We start from the raw sequence: 20,679 nt of genomic DNA on the forward strand, positions 1-20,679 counted from the left end.
TCACATTGTGGGGGCCATTCGTTGGTAGGGTTGTAGTAGTAGACTTGGGCTCATGGGCGTTCAAAACCGATAATGTGAAATCCAGCCCTAAACCTAGCCTGGACACCCTATCTATTTTGGGATAAAGAAGTCACTTGTAGGTGTTTGACCTATAAGTGGGACCTGAGTTCAATGTGGATATGTTTAAAAGGTCCTAAAAAGTCAAGTCAGATCTCTCCCTTAGTGTAGAACCGAAGACCCGAAGTGAAGGAAGAATACTTTGTGGGCCATCTCAATAGAAGACATAGTGTTTGACCCAAAACCCATGAAAATTGATGATGGAGTTCCTTTTTGGAAACCTTATATGAATTGGAGATGAACTGCACCTTGATGTTTAAGAGCTTAGTTGATGGACCTAAAGCCTATTTGGACATGGTTTGAAGGCATTTCTCTATACTAGGTAAGCCATATGTTGAGTTAGGAGAAGCCCATTGGATTTGGATGAGGTTTGGGCCTTAATGTCCCTAGTTTGGCCTTGCTGACATGCATGGTCGATTGGGTGGTCAACTGGGCTAGTCGACTAGCCAATCGACCAACAGGGACAGAATTCGAGAAAATCTTTTGTTTAGGGTTTTTAATGCTCTATATAATTAGACTTCGTGTTTTTTAGCCTCCTTTGTTTCTAAAACCCCTAGAGAACATGGGAAGCTCCTCTCAAAGCCCTCTTTGGTGTTGTGGAAGATCTCCAAGCATTCTACCAAGTTTTTAATTTAGTTCATTTTCAACAAGGTTAGTATTCTACCTCTTTCTTCTCTAATCTCTTCTCTCTACTGTTCTAGTTTATTGTTTTAATTGTGGAGAAGGTGTTACACTACTGTAACTACCTATTCTCTGATCTCCTTGTGTCTTAGAGTGAACCCCCAATCACTCTAAGCATTCCTTGAAGCCATATGGTGAATCTCCTTGATTTTCATTGATTTTGATTGAATTTTGATAGCATGATCCATCCTACTGTAGTTTTCTATTCTAATCATTATTAGACTTGTTTCTTATCAATTTCTAAGCACGATCTACTGTATTCTATTCCTTTTGAATGAATCTCTATTTATTCCATTGATGCTATGGTCTCCATTGATTTTCTAAAAGAGATCATTGATATCTTCATGTGTTGGTAATACTCCATGTTATTTTCAATTCCATAATTGATAGGGGAAAGATCCTTACCTGGATTCGCTTTCCCAAATATAAAGTATATGCAACGGAAGTAAATATGGATCCATGTTCTCGTTCCACCACCAAAGCTCTACCGAGTTGCTTCCACAATCACTATGAAAGGGAATAATTTCTACAACCCAAATTCCTAACTGAAAGGCCAGCCAAGCTTGGCCTAGCCTAGCTTTTCTAACAGTGTGTTTGGTTATTTAATTTCATCAATGCTGGCAAGTATTTCGATTTCTAATTCGTAGAATAAAAAATCCATATAATTATAATTTATTAAAGTTAATTGTTTGGTTATCTTGATCCTTTCAATTGATTCATCTTATTAATTTTGGAATTTGTCACGTCAATGTTAGTCAAGGCTTTTTTTTTTTAAATTTTTTTATAAGGGTCAATTTGGAAGAATCCATGAATTTAAAAACCAGAAAATTAGAATATTTTTTGGTAAAAACCATGACATCTGAATAATTCCAACTTTTAAGCAAAATTCCTAACCCCACCGAATTCTTGATTTAATGGTTCGAAATATTTGAAATCTATAGAATCATATATCCAAAAAGATGGCGCACTTCCTTTGGAGACCCAATTGGGTGGTGTAGGTCTCATTTTTTGAGATTTTTGAAGGCACTCCTCTTCTGGTATTTTCTATCCTTGAAAAGACACAGAATTCTCCAGTGATAAAGGAAGGCCTTTGCAATCAAATATGGTATCCTGGAGGCTGTTCGCTTGGATCTCTTCAATTGTGTGTTTGAGTCTAAGCAAATGCCTTATTTCTATGATCAAATTGGAAGTAAAAGCTCGTTTGAAAGTATTCAGCATTGTGAAAGACATTAGAAGCATTCGTTCTCCCCTTAAATCTTGTGTTTTTTCTTGTATTTCTACAGCTGTAAATGTTGTTGTAGATGCTTTAGCTAGGAGAGCCTTGTCCTTAGCAAATAGGACAATCTAGTCATCTTCAGATTCTTCGCTTATGAACTTGCGTCCTCAGAACGCCTTGTGTTTTTCAGATTTTTATTTACAGCTGCTGTCGACGGCCCTGATCTCACTTCATCATCGAGATTCAATTAATGAGAATTAAGATGTAAATATTATTTTTTATTTTTACATTTGAAGGGATTAAATTTTATTAATTTACAAACTCAACTCCCACATTTAACGGATATCAAAAACGTCTCTCATCACCTGGTTATTATTAAGTCGAGGTTAGGTTAAGGTTTTAGAAATCAACCAAAAGTTTACCAAAAAAAAAAAAAAACCAAAAAGTAGGTCACCGTACAAGCTCACAGCTGTCAGACGCTAATATGAATAAATAGAGACAGAAAGGTACGCGTTTTTGTTGCCGCAATCGACTGACTCATGATTCATCGCTTCAACAGGATGATCGTCCCATAGAAAACGCATTTAACGATAAAACTGACGTACAACATACGATTTGACTGAAAAAATTAGACGAACGCTCGGTAAATCTCTTCCATTTCGTCCCCGTCGGGTGAAGGAAAAAAAAATATTCCCCCAGGGACGGAGGACGGGAGGAGCGAAGTAAGAGATCTATCCCCAGAAGAGACTCTCAACGTGTTCGGTTCAGATAAGATCTCTTCTTCCTTCTAGTTGAAAATATTGGAAAAAAAATTCAAATTCTTACTCTTTCGATCCTCCAACTGTGCCTGAGTTTCCCTTATAAGGAAAATAGCAATTTTGCTGAGGTCCTGCGCAATTAATGCGCAGGACCGTCAAGCGAGCCGTCCGATCTAATCGGACGGCCCGCATTGTTCTGCCATTAAAATAATCTAAACAATGACGTCCAACCTGTAAAAGCAGCTTTTTGGGAACGGCTCGGTCCAATGACGCTAAACCGGTTCGAGTTGGGCGGTTTGGGTTATCTCTTTTGAGTTGTACTATATGTTATAAATACGTTTTATAAAACGTAATGTACATACTTTGGTTTTATACCTTTAACAAAATACATTTGTATACGATACGAAATGATTTCAAACCAATGCGCGGGTAAATTTTGAATTTCAAAATATTTTGAATCACAAAAGCGTTTGTTTTCTACATCTCGTGTTTCATTTCAGAATCAAAAGCCCCAATTCCATTTTTCATGTTGCAGAGGAGAATTAGAAGACGAAGACGATTTTTCAACCGCGTTGTTGCAGAGGAGCATTTCCCAGTTTCAGAGGTTCCAGCGTTGTTGAAGAACATGTTGCGGAGGAGCATTTCCTAGTTTGATAGGTTATACCGTTCTTGAAGAAGAAGCAAACCTTAAAGCTTCAGCAGAAGAAGAAGTGGGTTGAAGAAGAAGAAGCCGTAGATTGGGTTCTCGTTCAATGTTCTCGCTCTTAAAAAAGAAACACGAAATGGTGCAATTATTCTGTCCTAAAATGCTGTTGGCTTACATTATTCACATCACTTCTTGATAATTTTGTCATTTACCCTAATTTCAGGAGACGCTGTGAAGGTGAAGAAGAAAAGGAAGACAACGATGGGAGTAAGGTTGGAATCGAGCCGTACGCAGTTGAGTTTTCACTGAGTGGGGAGCTTCTGCTTTTGGACTCTCTGAAAGTAAGATTTACCAGTGGGTTTTCTGTAATGACATCTCGATTTATAATATTTCGTTGAAATCATTATTTTATTATTTGCTTAAGTGTTGAATTTATAGCTTTCCATTCGGTTTCGATTAGCTTGGGTACAGATTTTTTGGCAAAGGTAATTGGATTTGTTCCCAAAGTCTCGTTGTACGGAGTTGGTTTTGTTGAACACAATAGCTTCACTCGGGCTTTTTTATTTTACTAATAGAGAATACGATGTTTCATATTTTTGGAAATTAATGACGTTTCCACTTTTCCTAAACCTATGCATCTTCAAAAACAAACTTTGCATTTCATGATCTCCTTGATTGAAAAAAAAAAAAAAAAACCCTGCTTGCCTTATCTGAATTTCGTATGTTGCTGAAATTCTATGGCATAGTCCATTTTGATTTCAATTTGTCGGACTTGTGGTCTCGGTTGGATTTCTATGATATTGTTAAACAACCAAAACATAAGTGAGAAGAAAATTTGTTTGAAGCAGTTCCATTGTACAACAATAATAGGTGAGTAATCAGCACCATTGTTTGTTTATTAATATGTTATACATCATTCGCCTGTTTCCTTCTTTTTAGTTGAGCCTATAGCCTCCTAAAGCATGCTAACCTAGTGCCATATAGTTGTTCAACATTTCAGGTTTTTGATATTTTATTTTTTCCCCATCATTAGTAGTTCTTTCAATGGTGATAGTAGTTGGTTGTAAGTAGAAAGCATTATCTCTATTCTCAATGTCATGGTTATATGCATAGTTTGTATAAACTTTCCGGAAGTAGTGGACAAGAAACAATATGGTTGGTTGTAGGTTTGTCCTACTGGTGGTAAAGAGTGTAATTATAGACATGCTCTTCCTCCTAGATATGTATTAAAATCTGAAATGCAAGTTTTGTTAGAGGAAGAGGCTGAGAGGCTGAGAAGATATCGATTGAGGAAGAGATTAGAGAATCAAGTAGATGGAATATTATTTGTGCCACTAGTTCTACTGTTCTATCCTATAATTTGGATTTTAGTAAAGTAGTTCCAAGTAGTGTGATATTTTGGTAGTAGTGTTCAAAACTATGGTTGAGCAGTCCTCTTTGAAACCTTACATTATTTTGGTGTCTTTTGTAAGCTCCAAGGGCTCGAGTCATGTGAATGAAAAGTTGAAATGCGCTCTCAGATTATAAGCCTGACATTGTACTTTGAAATTGGAATTTGATTTCTACTGTCAGATAAAATATGTTGGAGAATAGTGGGATAATACTTGTGTTGTTGTGGCTATTTGCTTTATCATGCGTGGAGTATTATCTGACTGAAGCTTCACTCTTTTTATAATTGAAATATTTATCGGTTTTAATTTGTTGGTTTCCTATGACATGTTTTTTTGCATTTAATATGGTGCTGTTTTAGCATTGGCTTATTAAAACATTTCGTCCATGTTTAAATTAAATGGTTTCGTGCACAGTCAGGAGATAATGTTGTTATAATAATAGGAGCTTTATGTTAAATCCAAAGCTGGTCAGGCCTATGTGGTTGTAGGGGCCATTCAATATGATATATATAATTTGATTCTATGGTTTGTACAGACTTGTGGTGGGGAATGATTTTTGAATTAAATATATAATTTCCTATAAGCATGTAAGGATTAGTATTTTGTGACTTGTGGTGGGGAACAGAGGCATTATATTAGCTGTATCATTGCACTGATTTAAGGGTATTGATTGAAGACTTTCGATGATGTTTGGCAGTTTGTATTGTTTGATCATATTTGTTTTGTTTTGTTTTGACATAGTTGATCATCAAACTTTGAGTTAAAGAAAGGGGTTAGTATTGTAGATGTCCATATTTGAGTCACCATTGTGCTTGATGAGTTGTTCTTTCAGGGGTAGTTGTGTTATCCTTGTTTAAATCATGGGCGGATGCAATTGTGAAGAGCAGTCTTCCATGTTAATGGAGCAACCCACTCCATTATGCTATTGCGGGCAAGGCAAGATGTTGCTGCTGACTTCAAACACAACAAAAAATCCTAGTCGCAGATTTTATAGGTGCCCAAATGGTGAAAAGCATCCACATTCCTTTATTTGGGTAGATAAGATGTGTGGTAGTGAAGCAGCAGCAACGTACGTACATTCTAGAGCTTCAACTTCGTATGACAGTGTGAATAGTAAGAAGGAAGTGAGATCCCCAATAATTTATGACGACCCACTAGGCAATCAGCTGAATTTGGGTGCTGCATGCCGAGCCCCTACTCATCAACTGCACAATCAGACAGTGTTGGCCCGAATCACAATGTTGTATCATATAGTATTGTTCTTATGTGTTTGGGTTTTTTTAGTTTCTTGTTATGTACTTTATTCAGCAAACATGTAAATGCCGTACTTTTTTGTCAATACTGTAAGCTAGATAAGAGGACCAATTGCAAGAGGACAATGGTCAAGTGGTTGAGTATTACATATTTATTGTTATGTAGTGTATCCAATTTTAGTGTCATTTGGCTCATTCTGCTTGTTTGTTGATTCCTTTATTTTGGCTGTTCCTTACGGTATGGAAGCTTACGAACATTGAGAGGATACAGGGTAATGGCTAATGATAGTCATCATATCACACTAATGGGTCCAACTGATAGTGAGGTTGCAGATGATTTATTTTGTTCGATCGACCTTGTGACAGCAAGAGTGAGCTATAGTTCAGGTGACTTTAGGAGCTTAGGCAATCTCATTCTTGGAAGGTCTTATCGCATAATATAGTATTGTTATGTGTTTGGGTTATTTTGCTTTCTTGTGGTGAGAAGAATTCTTTGAGATCCCTCTCAGTCACCTTTACCATGCTTCAGTACCCAAGCAAGAAAAGTCCTGTGGTCCCGCTTTCTGTCCATGGAACTCCTAACCCACCCATAACCCTGAAAAAATTATCCATGACATAGACAGATAACTGTTTGAGGAAGATGAGTTTAGGAAGATGGCAATCCTTTCATGAGACATATAGTGTACACATTTACTATTCACTCATATGCTCAGTCAATTTGAGCAACCAACCACTGTAATGCTCACTAACATTTTAAAATGAAGACTTACATTCATTGTGACGAAGGAAACATATGTCCCTCATTGTTTTATTCAAACTAGTACCACCATCCATATACAAATTCAACGTGCCATTAAAAAAATGTGAAGTACAGTCCCTCATGTATGAGCTCAACATTCTATTCCTGACCAACCGCACATGCTCGGAACGCTGACAACATTCTATTCCAATCATCAGTGGTGGGCCTTGTAAGCCACCTACTTCCTATATAACCAAACAACAAATATGTAAGAATCACTCTTAAATAAAAATATATGAGCAATACAGAAAGAGATCCGTACATACATTTAGCTTAGTTAATCAATGATCAGCACCCTGACCAATATGCACTGAATTTTGGGAGGAAGGTACATGCTGTATAATCCAACAACAAATACGTAAGAATAACTTTGAAATATAAATAAATGAGCGATACAAAAAGAGATCCATACTTTCATTTACCTTGGTTGAGGATTGAGATTGATTAGTAGTTACACCATTTTGTACTTGAATTTTGGGAGGAATGTACATGCTTGTATAATTCAACAACAAACATGCGTAAGATCAATTGTGAAATGAGGTAAAAAAGATGTACAATACAAAAAGGTGTATAAATGCATTCACCTGAGTTGACCAGGTATTAAAACCCTCAAACGTTGACAAATAATCAGACTCTGGCAAGGTTATGTCAATGGAGCCCTGTCCTTCCACTAGCCCTGTGGACAGACCTCTTCTTTTGTGTGTTTTTTCATGCCGGGGCTTCATTCTTTTTCCTGATCCCCTTTTGTGAGACTCTTTTGGTTTTAACTGTAAATTTCGGTAGTCTTCAGCATTTTCTTCGGAGGGATGCTGAGTAGGTTGCACAACGTCTACATCTTCAAGCTCTTTGAGAATCCCATTTACATGCTTACATAGTATGTTATATCCAACCTCCGTTTCACAGGCTTGGTTAATGACTTTCAAACATGTCGGAGTAATCAGCCTACTTCGCTATAAGCAACTTAATTTCCCATCAACGTCATTCTCTCTTCCTGTTCTGACAACTGGTGTTAATTCTCGGACTGATCTTCTCCATCTCATCAAAAAATATTTGTTCGGGATGCACATGAGCTGGTGAAAATTGAGCACCCTTAAGATATGGACACAAAGGATCCCAACAGTCTCAAATTTCTTACAACTACATGTTAGGCTTTCTTCTACTGTATTACGCAACACTGTGTATGCCTTACCTGAATAGGAACCAGTCACATCTGCCTTCAAAATCACATATTCAACAAAATTACTTGACACATTCTGGTTGTTGATACCGTGACTATCCACCAATTCAAACTCGATCAAAATTTTTTTGAATATAGTTGGAGTATATAACTGGTAAGCTTGATTCAACATAGGTTTAAACCTATGTGCACCTCCAAGAACCTCATTTCGTGCATCAAATTCTTTTTTCATTTCATTTGCACGTTTTGCCTCCACAACATCGTTGAAATGTCTCATAAACCTTACAAGATCTAGTTTGCGTCCAAGACATTGTTTCAAATCAGCATTCAAACTTTCAGCCAACTGTGTGCTCCTCACACCTAGTGTGAAACAGTCCTTCATGTAACAACAAGCCCATTTATTCCTTATTTCATATGTTCTATCTAGCCAAGCAGTGTTTACAACCCCATGATTTTCTCTTAAATTCCTCCATGCAAATTCAAATTCCTCAACTTCTGTATAATTGTAGATGCATTTGTACAAAATTCTGGAGAATTGTGACTTCTCACTCATCAAATATCCATGGTGTTTCTTTGCATTTTGCCAGAGATGCCAAGTGCACAATGCATGGACTGTATTGGGTGCAACCTCAGTTAGTGCCCTTGACATTGCAGCGTCCTGGTCAGTGAAAATTGTCATTGGCTTCTTGTCACCATTAACTCCAAAGAAAGTTTGAAATAACCATTGAAATGACTCAGTTGTCTCATCATAAAGCAAGGCAGCTCCAAAGATAACCATAGTCCTATGATGATTAAATCCCACAAACACAGCCAACGGTCTATTTTCTTTGTTTGTGCAGAAAGTAGTATCAAACACAACTACATCACCAAAAAGTTGATAATCACATTGCATCTGTGGATCAGCCCAAAATACATTTGTCAACTTATCCTCATTGTCCATTTGTACAGAATACACAAATGCAGGGTTTAAATTTCGTTGATTGTCTAGATATAACATCAAGCTCCCGGCATCCCCATATGCCAAATCATGTTGCCGTTTGGTATTCAAAAAATTTTGCAAGTCTTTCTTTGTGAAACCCAGATTTTCATTGCCCCCTGCTTGCAAACCCATCAAATTATATGTCAACCTGGTCCCCAATCCAGATCTGTCTGCCATTTCTATTTCTGTGGCTTGGGTAGTTGATATTGCACGTTGGGAGCGCAACAAATGTGCAACTTCTTCAACCTGAAGAGCATGGTTGTGTTCCTCACAAAATTTATCTACTAGTAATCGTCCATCATTATCTCTTTTGACAATCAACCTTGCTAAACAACCAGTTCTAGTCTCAGGACGTTGTCCTTTGACTTCTACTTGTTTCTCTCTTCGATGTCCTTCTTTACTACACACGTAACACCGTTGCACGATGATACTCTTATCTATAGTACACCTGTGCAAATAATTTTTCCTAATGCTGAACCCAATCATACGCGCATACTTGTTATAACAGTCATATGCTTGTTCAAAAGATGTAAATTCCATGCCTATTCGAGGTGTCACATCGGCATCCATGTCCACCAATGTTGACAGTTCACTATAAAGACACATTTACAAAACTTAGTTATGAAAAACACTTAACATTATTCAAATTCAAAGATGAAGCCAACAAACATTATGAGATGTGAAAAATTTAACACCAACTTCCCATCGCATCGGACACATTTGTAATGAAATCGATGAGATAAGTTGGAACCTGCCATCCGATCACACATTGATCTAGTAGTATATAGGCCTGAACATTTTGACAGCCGTGTCTTAGAAGAACTGAAACAAGTTGTCCCACTCTACTGAATAAGCCTTTTCATGTTTACAACATGAATGCAGCAGAGTTATAAACATTTGATTCAAAACAATTTACAAAAAAAAAATATAGAAGGAAAAAAATTTCCAAACCTTCAACACAAACAACCGAAATAGGGAACAGCCTCGGAAAAGAAACGTTTTCACAATGCAGATACTCGTTAGAGGAAAAAGCTGGAAAAATAAGTGATCGGACTCACCAAATGCAAAGGGATATCAGCTGAAGGACCTTAGTTGCACTATTGCGCTGCTTCAAATGTTGAGGGCAAATGGAATATTCAGATTCGGCTGTACAGGGGTAGTTGAAGAATAGTAAGGGAGAAGCGTCGGAGGCGAAAATTTATCACAGACTTATTTGCATCGAAGTTTCATCCAAATCGAGAGTGACAGCTGAGAAACCAGAGAGGTTCAACGAACTGTTTTGCGTCAACGAAGCACAAATAGCCTCAGCAAAATTGCCAAAAACCTAGAGATTTAATCGATTCAAGGGACAAAGAGAAATCAGAGCTTGAATAGGGACAGAGAACGAAAAAGTTCGAGGTTTCGCGCCTTTCTGGGTTCGCGCCTTTTTGTTCCATTATGTATTTCTTCATTACGAGTCTGGATCAAGTGGTCCCAGTGGTGAAATTTTTTATTTTTCATATTTTCCGAATTATTGTTTTTCACCGTGCGTGGTGATGTTTGTGGTGAGGAAGCGTGGGGGGAGCACTTTGTGCACCCCGTCGGGGTCGCTGATCCGTACTCTTCCGAGGCCTGGTCATTCTTTTCGTAGCTGACCAGGCGTCATATGTTCCGCGTGGGTTGTCCCGACATTCCATGTGTGAGGCTGAAGTAGCCAGGCTTCCAATGCCTAATAATGCTTTCCGAATGTGATTAACAAAAGTTATTACGCAGATTGAAGATTATAAATTTGCGGATAAGCTAGTCAGCCAATTACTAAATGACAAAAGCTTTGATCAAAGAAACACGAAGACAATCTTATAAAAGATACAAAATTCAATGTTAATTTCCTCAAAATATCCTCAAAATAAGGAGATAGATTGACCAATACATCAGAAAAAGAGTGACTTAAACAAAAAATAAGAGTTCCTTAAAGTATTCTTTCCAAAACATGATTGACATCAGATATGTGGGTCAGCAGGAGAGTCATCATCCTTGGTTGAACTTGACGTCTCTCCATCTTCAGAATCTTTATCTTCACATTCTTCTTCACTTTCTTCGTTATCCCCTTCAGATTCATCAGAGTCAGGATATTTGAGATTTCTAAGGTCAAAGAACTTCCGGGAGGGGAGAATCCCCGAAGGAAGCATCTTGAAGTCAACAGCTGGACAAATTTTATGAATTTCAGAGAATATCTGATCGGAACAAACCTTCACCATATTTTTGCAGAATCCAAGAAAGGCTGGATTATCTCCAGCTTCTTCAATTGCTGATGTAACGGTACTCAGAACAACTTCATGTTCATATTCAATTCTTTTCTTTTGTAATTCAAAATTTTTCCTCTCTGACTGTATTTCTTCAACCATAACAGTCTTCTCCTTAACAGTCTCATCCAATTCCAATTTCAAATTTTCCTTCTCTTTAGAAACCAAATCTAAAGACACTCTGAGATTATCCTTCTCCTTAGAAGTCTCACAGAGGGTCAATCCCAATTGGTTTTTCTGACACTCTAAATCGGATTTTTCCTTTGAAACTGAATCAAAGGCTTTCTGCAGACATTGATGTTGTTGCTCCAAATCGGACTTAAATTTATCAATCTTCTGGAAATTTTCCAGAATCTCATTTCTTTCTTTCTCAAACTGTTTAGACCAACTAATGGCCCTTGCTAATTTCTGTCTCAGTTCATCCCTCTCAAGCGTAGCAAGTCTGGCCCTTTCCAGACCATCGTTCTTCAACATTTCAATCTGAAGAAGTTCATCCTTATGATTTAGAACTGATGCCCTTAAATTTGACACTTCTTCCTGCAGATCAGTGCATAGATCAGAACACATTTCATAATCACTATGTAAACCATCTATATCGGAACATAGTTCCATTTCTCTGAAATGAGCAGCCTCTAAATTTCTTTCTGATGATTTCAACCTTTTTCTCAGTTCTTCTACCTCATCAATCAATTCAAACTGCCGCTTTATGAGACTGTCATTTTCCAAAGAAAGAACCTTCTCTCTTTCCAACACTTCAGAAAAGGCATTAAAGGCAGCACCAAAACATCTGCATCCAAAGTGATGAACAGTTAACAAAAACTAGATAATAAAAGATGAAAAAAAAACCCTTTCTCTTGAATCAATGAACCTGAATAAGAGAAATGGAAATTCATTCCTTACCCCCAGGCATGTGAGTACAGAACAGGATCAGTCATGCTGGATGTCTCTCTTTTATCTCGAGGAATTCTGCCTTTTGTTCCCCATTCACGTGCTACTTCCCAGTTCCAGTTAGCAGTGTGATTTTCCTTCAATTTCCAAACTGGGTTAAAGTCATCCCCTGAATCACCATCAGTGTGGGCATCATCTAACTGCCCAGTACCAATCGGAAGAGGATTGGCGGGTTCAATTACTTCATGGGGGTTAACATCAACAACGGCATCACTAGAAGGAACTTGTAAGTCAACAACTTCAGCCGCAATATTTACCTGCTCCTGTTGACCATTGGGAGGATCAACTGGCATAACTAAAAAAGGGGGAGCAGCATCTTCAGAATCTTTACCGGGGACATTTGGGACAATCTCTTCAACAACATCGGGCACAACATTGATATCTGGAATAACATTTTCAATAACAGGGACAGTAAAAATTAAATTTGGAACAGCAGGATGATCACCAAGTTCTGTATCATTGTCGGGAACATCCATCGGGATATTTTGTTCATTTTCATCTTCATGATGGGGAACAGAACTATTGTCACCAAACAATTGATCAGACATTTGATCAATGATATTACCTGCAGCATGTGTACCAATTTCGTGAGCCATTCTCTTCATGTGATCAATAAAGTAAGTAGAAAAGTCCTCACCTGGTTTTTCGGCTTCAACTGTATTTTCTGAGGGGGCAACAGTAATATCATGGGGAAGATGAGGTGACATGGGGGCAGTAAACGCCTCATCCGCAGAAGAATTTTCAGGATCAATGGCTTCTTCAACAACTTGTTCCATTGAACTTTCTTTTTCAATGGGTACTGTCTCAGGGGATACTTCAATTGGGGGACAAACAGAGGATATTTTTCTCTTGCCTTTTTTGGCAGTATGTAACTCTTCAGCAAATGAAGGACCCATGGAGCGAAGTCGACTTCTCAAGGTCCTCGCTATTTGAATCGGAGTTTCAGTAGGGACAACTTTGACAAACACAATATCAGATTTATCAGCATCTTCATTTCTTTCTACCTGATCCTGCTCCTGCCGATCAGATGGAATTTCCTCTTTAGCAACATCTTTTTTGGGCAATTTGCTTTTCTTCTTTGAAGTTTTCTTAACATCCTGCTTTCTTTTCTTCCCTGACTTCCTTGACTTGGATTGAGGTTTCTTTTCAGATTTGTTTTCTTCTGAAACAGCCTTTCGGAGTTCAGAAACATTGGGAACTTCGTATACATCAGTTCCTAATGAAAAACCAAATGTAAAAGTGCAAAACAAATATTAATTTATATTAAAAAAACCCCACAATTTATCAAACAATTTAATTGTATACCTGGAAGAAGCCCATGGCTGGCCAGACCTGCATCAGTTCTTAGATCTGCCGCATCAACTGGTTCTCCACAGGGAATTAAACCCCAAGTCTGTTGGTCATACTCATTTAGTTCAGGACGCTTATTCAAGGGAAGAAGAGAACTCAGAGAGTGCAAACACCAACGGGAACGATAGTTAGGAGTGGGAATGGCACAGAAAAAATACTTTTCTCTCCATTGTTTGTTGTCACGAGGGATGGAGGAATCAGTAAAAATACGGGTTTCTGGACCCAACTCACTCGCAATACAAGTTCTTCTCGCAAAGTGTATGTAACCTCTCTCACGGGAAACTTTCAGAGTATGATAGTTTCTGAACAGTTCTATAGAAGGGAGACGCCCCATTCTACGAATAAAAGCAAAAAAAGTGTAAACCAATCTCCAACTGTTTGGAGTCAGTTGAGAAGGACAGACATGGTAGTAGTCAAGCAGTGACTGAACTATGGGAAGCAAAGGAACTCTAAAACCAGACTCAAGATGGTCCAGGTAAACAGCAATAACTCCAGGCTCTGCATCATATGGACGTTCAGAGGGTTCAGGAACCCATACCTTAGCATCGGAGGGAAAGAGATAATCTTCCAAGTACGAAGACAGGTGCGATTTTTTAAGCTTACTTGGATACCACTCCGGACCAGCATATCTTGGATCTTTCTTCTCTACAGACATGTCTACAGGTGTGTAAGGAACTATATCTTCATAATGAGCATAAAGAGCGGGTTTCCAGTCTAAGGGGACTAGATCAGACGACAAAAAATTTAGGGTTTCCTCTGTTTGATCGGCAGTAGAAGGAGTATCAGGTCGGTTTGAAGTACTGGGTGCTGAAGGATTACTTGCAGAATCCATGTCTTTCGATAAAAGAGAGGAGTAAAGATTCGAAGACTGTAAGCAGTAAGAGCAATGAAAATGGCGGATGATTACAATATGTTTTCAAATGAGCGAGAGCAGATCACAGCGGATGAATAAATAGAAGGACGACGTAAGGCGAAAGAGGAGGTGGGTTCTTGAAAATTTGGAGGGAAGTATAAGGCGTTTCAGATCAATGGATATATGTATTCGTACTCGACGCGTGGAGTCAATCAGTTGATTTAAAAGCATTACCTCCGGACACGTGGATGATATCAAACGAAAGAAGAGAGATATGATAACCGCATGTTGGCAAAAATTTTAATTTATGATCAAATGGATCGCGCAAAGGAGGAAAACGTCAAAGAAGACGAAAAGTAAAATTGAAGAGAGAGAACCAACCAAAATGTCTGACATACTAAGATTTGGCTGATCTTACAGAGATTTGTGGGCTGAGCACAGTAATCTATGGTTAGGGTTACGATGCACGGATCGACTCCCGATAAATTTACTGTTTAAATTCATAAATGCAAATAAGTGATGGGTCACCCCATCACCAATTTTTCGACTTAATTATAAGGATTTTTTTTAATTTTTGTTTTTTTTTTGGGAAATTGACTTAATTAAAACGATTAAGTCTGAGGTTTCAGTATTTAAAATATAATTAATTATGGAAATTACAGGGCGTTCATCAAGTAAAACCCTGCGAGGTGGAGGATATATTAAAAAGTCTGATATGTGGGGAAAATATTTTCTTAACAAAAACGAAATTTAAAATACGATGACGTGCACAACATTCTGGAATGACCTATTAGTTCCAGAAAAAACCTCCTGACCATACTCTCAGATAAGTTGAACCTGATCAGCATGGGGCCAACTTTGTCAATAAAATACCCCAACCTCGGTTGAACGTGATTCACTCCGGTCTAAATCTAAGATTATCGGTTTAATTCCATTATATAAAGCAGTCTCTGGGTCGGCCAACAGCTAAGAAGGTCATAATAATGGTGGATGCTACTCAACCAACCATTAAAACACAAAAAGGATGTTATATTACAAATGACAATAGATAAATTGATATAGAAAAAGGAACTAAGGGGCAAGATATATTAATATATCAGGAAAATAGTGAAACTGACTTTTTTCTAAAACAAAAAATTTAACAAATGACTTTCAATGTTTCTATTCAAAGTTAAACATCAAAGTTTTGGGTCCGCAGGAGTGTGGATATCATCTTTCTTGGATGCTGGTTGATCGCTACAATCACCATCCTTACTTGAACATTCGGTTTCTTCCTCTTCAGAATCATTATCTTCATTGTGTTCTTCACTTTCTCCATTATCATCTGCAGAATCCTCAGAGTCAGGATGCTTCAAATTATTGAGATGAAAGAACTTACGAGATGGAACAAACTCTGGAGGAAGCGATTTAAAATCAATGTTTGGACAGATCCTGAGTATCTGCGAAAAAATATTATCAGAACAGACTTTCACTACAGTCTTGCAGAACCTCAGGAAAGTTGGGTTGTCTCCTGCTTCTTCAACTGCAGAGGTAACAGAACTTAGGAGAAGTTCATGATCATCCTTCATTTTTTTCTTCTCAAGTTCAAATTGCACTTCTGCTTCTTTTTTCTCTTCCTCAAACTTCGCAACCATGGAAGTCCTCTCTTTTACACTTTCTTTCCAGGCAACAGATAATTTTTTTAATTCCATACACACTTCATTGTAAGAAGTACTCATATTGTCCTTCTCCAAGGACATCTGACTCAGACCCAAAGTCAATTTTTCTTTCTGGATTTCCAGATCTTCTTTCTCCTTCGAAAGAGAATCAAATGCTTGTTGCAACAATTCATTTCTTCTTTCAAAGTTCAAATTCAATTTCTCCACTTCTTCTAATCTCATTTTCCATTCTGCTGTTTCTCTTTCAAAACCTTGGGACCAAGCAATTGCCCTTGCCAACTTAGCCTGAATTTCATCTCTTTCATAAGTGGCAAGTCTGGCCCTCTCCAATGCATTATTCTTCAGCATCTCAATCTGCAAGAAGTCTTCCTTATATTTCATTAACGAATCCTTTAAACCTGAAACTTCTTCCTGCAAAAAACAGTGGTTGTATCAGAAGAAATTTTAAAATCATCTTCCAAAATATATATCTCAGAACATAAATCCTTCTCTCTCAACTGAGCAGACTCAAATTTCCTTTATGACGATTTGAAACAATTCTTGAGCTCTCGTACCTGATCATTCAATTCAAAATTACGTTTTATCAAATTGTCATTTTCCAAAGACATAGATTTCTGTCTTTCCAAGACCTCAGCAAAAGCATTGAAAGCAGCACCAAAGCATCTGCAGCAAAAGTGATAAAGACTTAGCAAACAATGGATAATGAAAGTAAATTTATCTTAACAATAACGATAATAGTTAACTTTTTACCCCCATGCATGTGTGTAAAGCCCATCAGCAGACATGGCAGCAGTCTCTCTTTTGTCACGGGGTATTCTACCCTTGGTCCCCCATTCACGGGCAACTTCCCATTTCCAATTGGCACTATGATTTTCTTTCAAATCCCAAACAGGCTGAAAATGGTCACCAGAGTCAGCAACACTTTGGGCATCTTCTTCTAATTGGCCAGGGCCAATTGGGTGTGGGTTCACATCTTCAACCACATAATCAGGATTAACATCTTCAGCGGCGTCATTCGAATCTACTTGCATGTCAACAACTTCAGCCGCAATGTTATCTTCATCATCAGGTCCATTAAGAGGATCAACTGGCATATCAAATTCAGGGGGAGCAAGATGAACAAAATCTTCATTTGGCAGAGCAATCTGTGCATTCTCTTCACCAATATTGTCAAAAACAGGGGCAGCCAAAGCAGGATCATGTATAGGGGGAGCCAAATGAGGGGCAGGCAAAGCAGGATCATGTATAGGGGGAGCCAAATGAGGGGCAGGCAAAGCAGGATCATGTATAGGGGGAGCCAAAACAGGGGCAGGCAAAGCAGGATCATTTATAGGCGGAGCAAAAACAGGGGCAGGCAAATCAGGATCATGTATAGGGGGAGCAAAAACAGGGGCAGGCAAATCATCATCATGTAAAGGGGGAGCCAAAACAGGGGCAGACAAATCATCATCATGTAAAGGGGGAGCCAAAACAGGGGCAGGCAAATCATCATCATGTATAGGGGGAGCCAAAACAGGGGCAGGATCATGTATAGGGCGACCAGTAACTAAAACATGGTCATCATCAGCAACAACATTTTCATTTTCAGGAATATCCTTACGGATATTCTCTTCATCAATAAATTCAGGGGGAGGAGCGGGAACAGAAGTGTTATCATCAAACACCAGATCAGCCATTTCTTCAATAACATCACCTGCAGCATTAGCAAGAATTTCTTCTGCCATATTCTTCAAATTTTGAATGGAATAATCAGGTACTTCCTTACCTTGATATTCATTCTCAACCAGGACATTTGGGAGAACAGAAACATCATCAGGTAGGATGGGTGACATGGGAGGAGGAGTCTCTTCACCTACACTGTCAGGTCTTCCAGCAGGAGAGGTTGACTTTTCTTCCTTTCTTTTCTTTGAAGCTGATACCTTGTGGCCTGAAGAGGGACCTGGTGAGTTCACTTTACATCTGAGGCTTCTGGAGGTTCTTGAGGTTCTTGTTCGAACAGGAGGGTTTTTACTTGACATCACTTTCACAATCTCAATATCGGGCATTTCTTCATCAGCATTTTCTGGTACAATTTCTTCTTGTACCTGTTCTACCTTTTGCTGACCAGATGGACATTTTCTGTCAGCACTCTTCTTACCAACCTTTCTCTTGGTGGGTTGACGAACAGCAGAATGTTTTCTTTTCTTACCTGACTTCACAGGTTGACCTGACTTCACAGGTTTGGAATCACGCTTTTCTTCTTCTGAAGCAACCTTTCGGAGTTCATAAATGTTAGGAATTTGATAAACATCAGTCCCTGTAAAAGAAACAGTTGTGAACAACTGCAACAAAATTTATAGTATTAAAAAAAATTTAGAAGAAGAACACGAAAAACCCTATCTTATGTACCTGGTAAGAGGTTGTGAGTTGCCAATCCAGCATCAGTCTTCAGTTCTGTTGCATCAATGGGTATTCCAGACGGGATGAGGCTCCATGTTTCCTGATCATATGCACTGAGCGTAGGACGCTGGTTCAAAGGACGAAGGGATTCCTTTGTATGGAAACACCATCGAGAGCGGTAATTGGGAATGGGGATGGAACAAAAAAAATACCTTTCTCTCCATTTCTTGTTGTCATGAGGAATAGAGTGCTCTGTGAAGATTTTGGTTGTGTCACCCAACTCAGCAGCAATACTATTTCTTCGAGCAAAATGGAGATAACCACGCTCACGGGAAACTTTGAGTCTGTGAAAATTTCTAAAAAGTTCGATAGATGGGGTGCGGGCCATTTGACGGATGAAGGCAAAGAAACAGTAAACCAACTTCCAACTGTTGGGAGTAAGTTGAGAAGGGCAGACGCGGTAGTAGTCAAGTAAAGACTGGACAATCGGAATCACAGGAACTCTAAATCCAGAATCAAGGTGATGGAGGTAAACGGCAATAACGCCGGGGCAAGCATTATATGGACGCACAGAATGTTCAGGAACCCATAACTTGGCATTAGAAGGAAAATGGAAATCTTGACGGTAAGACGAAAGGTGAGATTCTTTGACCGTAGTTGGATACCATTCTGGTCCAGCAAGTCTGGGGTCCATCTTTGCTTTGGTGGTGTCCAACGGAACATATGGAGTTATTTCTTCGTCCACAGCATACGGAGCAGGACTATCAACATTAACATGTGAAGGCGCATTCACTTGTTCGGAGGTGCTGGGGCCTGATGAATTCATAGAGGGATCCATGAAGAAGAACAAGAAATGCAGCAACGAAGGTTCAGGAATTATGATAATGGAAAGAGTTGCAGAGGAATGCAGTTTGCAGTTTGAGTATGAAGACCAAAACTGCGGGTTATGTGCCGAAGCGGATGACAGGGAGTAAATAAATACAATATGAAGATGAGGTGACATACTGAAAAGACTCTTGAAAACTGGAGGGAAATATGCGATGCTTCAGATCGACGGCTATAACTGTTCGTAATCGACGCTTGGGGTTTATCGGTGGATTTGGAAACATTGCGAGAAGACACGTGGATAAAATAAAAACGATTAAGGAGATCATTACAATCGTGCGATGGGAAGCAAATAATATTTATTGATCAAACGACGGAGAAGAAGATAACGTCAACGAAGCTGGACAGGTGCATTAATGAGGTGATTTGATTTGGGACGGCTGACCTCAGAATTTGGATGATTACAAAACATTTGGGGCGGCTGACCACAAGAGGCATTATGTGCAATATCGGCGTTAATTGGTTAAATTGATGACAACCTGACAATCCGAATTCCAATACTTGTTTCAAAAATTAATGATTTCTGGAAATAATACGAAAGGTTAAAGGATTGATAAAAAACTTGATGACGAAGATTAGCAATTTTGCAGCAATTAATTTTGCAGTTGAACTGAACCAAAGGAGTCAAAAGTACAGAATGAACGGAACGGTTATGATTGAGTTAAATCCAACTTCTATTGATTAATATTTCCGAAGTTGATATGAATTGAACTATACTGATGACCTAAAGTACCGAGGATTGGGAATTTTTCACAAACGGTACAAAATATAGAATATTCTACAGTCATGTGAAGGAAAGTTTCAAACCTACTGACCAGACTCTCATACAAGTTCAACCTGATCAGCTTGCTTGTGCGCTCATGCTGTCACAAAAATATGGTCATCCCGGTTATTCCCATTATACACAGATCAAGCAGCATTGATCTGTCTCAGACCTCCAGCCCGTCAACCTAATTCAAACTTCCAAAAATATAAGAAACAACATCCAACCTACTCAAAATAAATAATTTCAAAAGCAAATACGTGCTTCTAAAAGAATAATTAAATCATACCAACATTTGTTTACTGAGACAAAGTTCTCTACTACATCAGCTGTAAAACGATTTGGTAAAGTACTGAATGTAATGTGGCAACCTGAAATCCACCAACTTCTGGTATGACACACCAGACTTGAGAAACAGACAATAGAAGTAGCAATATACTTGATAGTACCTTCATAACGGTGATGGGCGATTCCACTATCTGATCAGTCTGATGAAACGGAATCATTCCCTTTAAAATAGGTTCAGAACAGAACCATTCAATTT

General features: G+C 38.5%; 1 protein-coding gene across 1 annotated transcript; it reads right to left on the minus strand.

Annotated features, from left to right (window-relative positions):
* Positions 1-6,567: 6,567 nt before the first annotated feature.
* Positions 6,568-9,623, minus strand: LOC149029037 (protein FAR1-RELATED SEQUENCE 5-like). The gene is made up of 3 exons (XM_089140831.1): positions 9,146-9,623; positions 6,976-7,046; positions 6,568-6,657 (listed from the first exon to the last, which is right to left on the minus strand). The coding sequence occupies exons 1-3, from the start codon at positions 9,621-9,623 to the stop codon at positions 6,568-6,570; spliced, it is 639 nt and encodes a 212-aa protein (XP_088996957.1).
* Positions 9,624-20,679: the final 11,056 nt, after the last annotated feature.

The sequence above is a fragment of the Hakea prostrata genome, chromosome 1, assembly GCF_041222555.1.
Source record: "Hakea prostrata isolate BN-2017 chromosome 1, UWA_Hpros_2, whole genome shotgun sequence".
NCBI classification, from domain to species: domain Eukaryota; kingdom Viridiplantae; phylum Streptophyta; class Magnoliopsida; order Proteales; family Proteaceae; genus Hakea; species Hakea prostrata.

Excerpts from the sequence above, each read along its gene's own strand:
- LOC149029037 (XM_089140831.1), bottom strand. The coding sequence starts at position 9,623 with ATGTGTCTTTATAGTGAACTGTCAACATTGGTGGACATGGATGCCGAT. Across the intron at positions 7,047-9,145 it reads GTTGACATATAATTTGATGG|GAAGTAGGTGGCTTACAAGG; the intron begins GTTTGCAAGCAG and ends TTGGTTATATAG. Across the intron at positions 6,658-6,975 it reads CAGCGTTCCGAGCATGTGCG|GGTTATGGGTGGGTTAGGAG; the intron begins GTTGGTCAGGAA and ends TAATTTTTTCAG.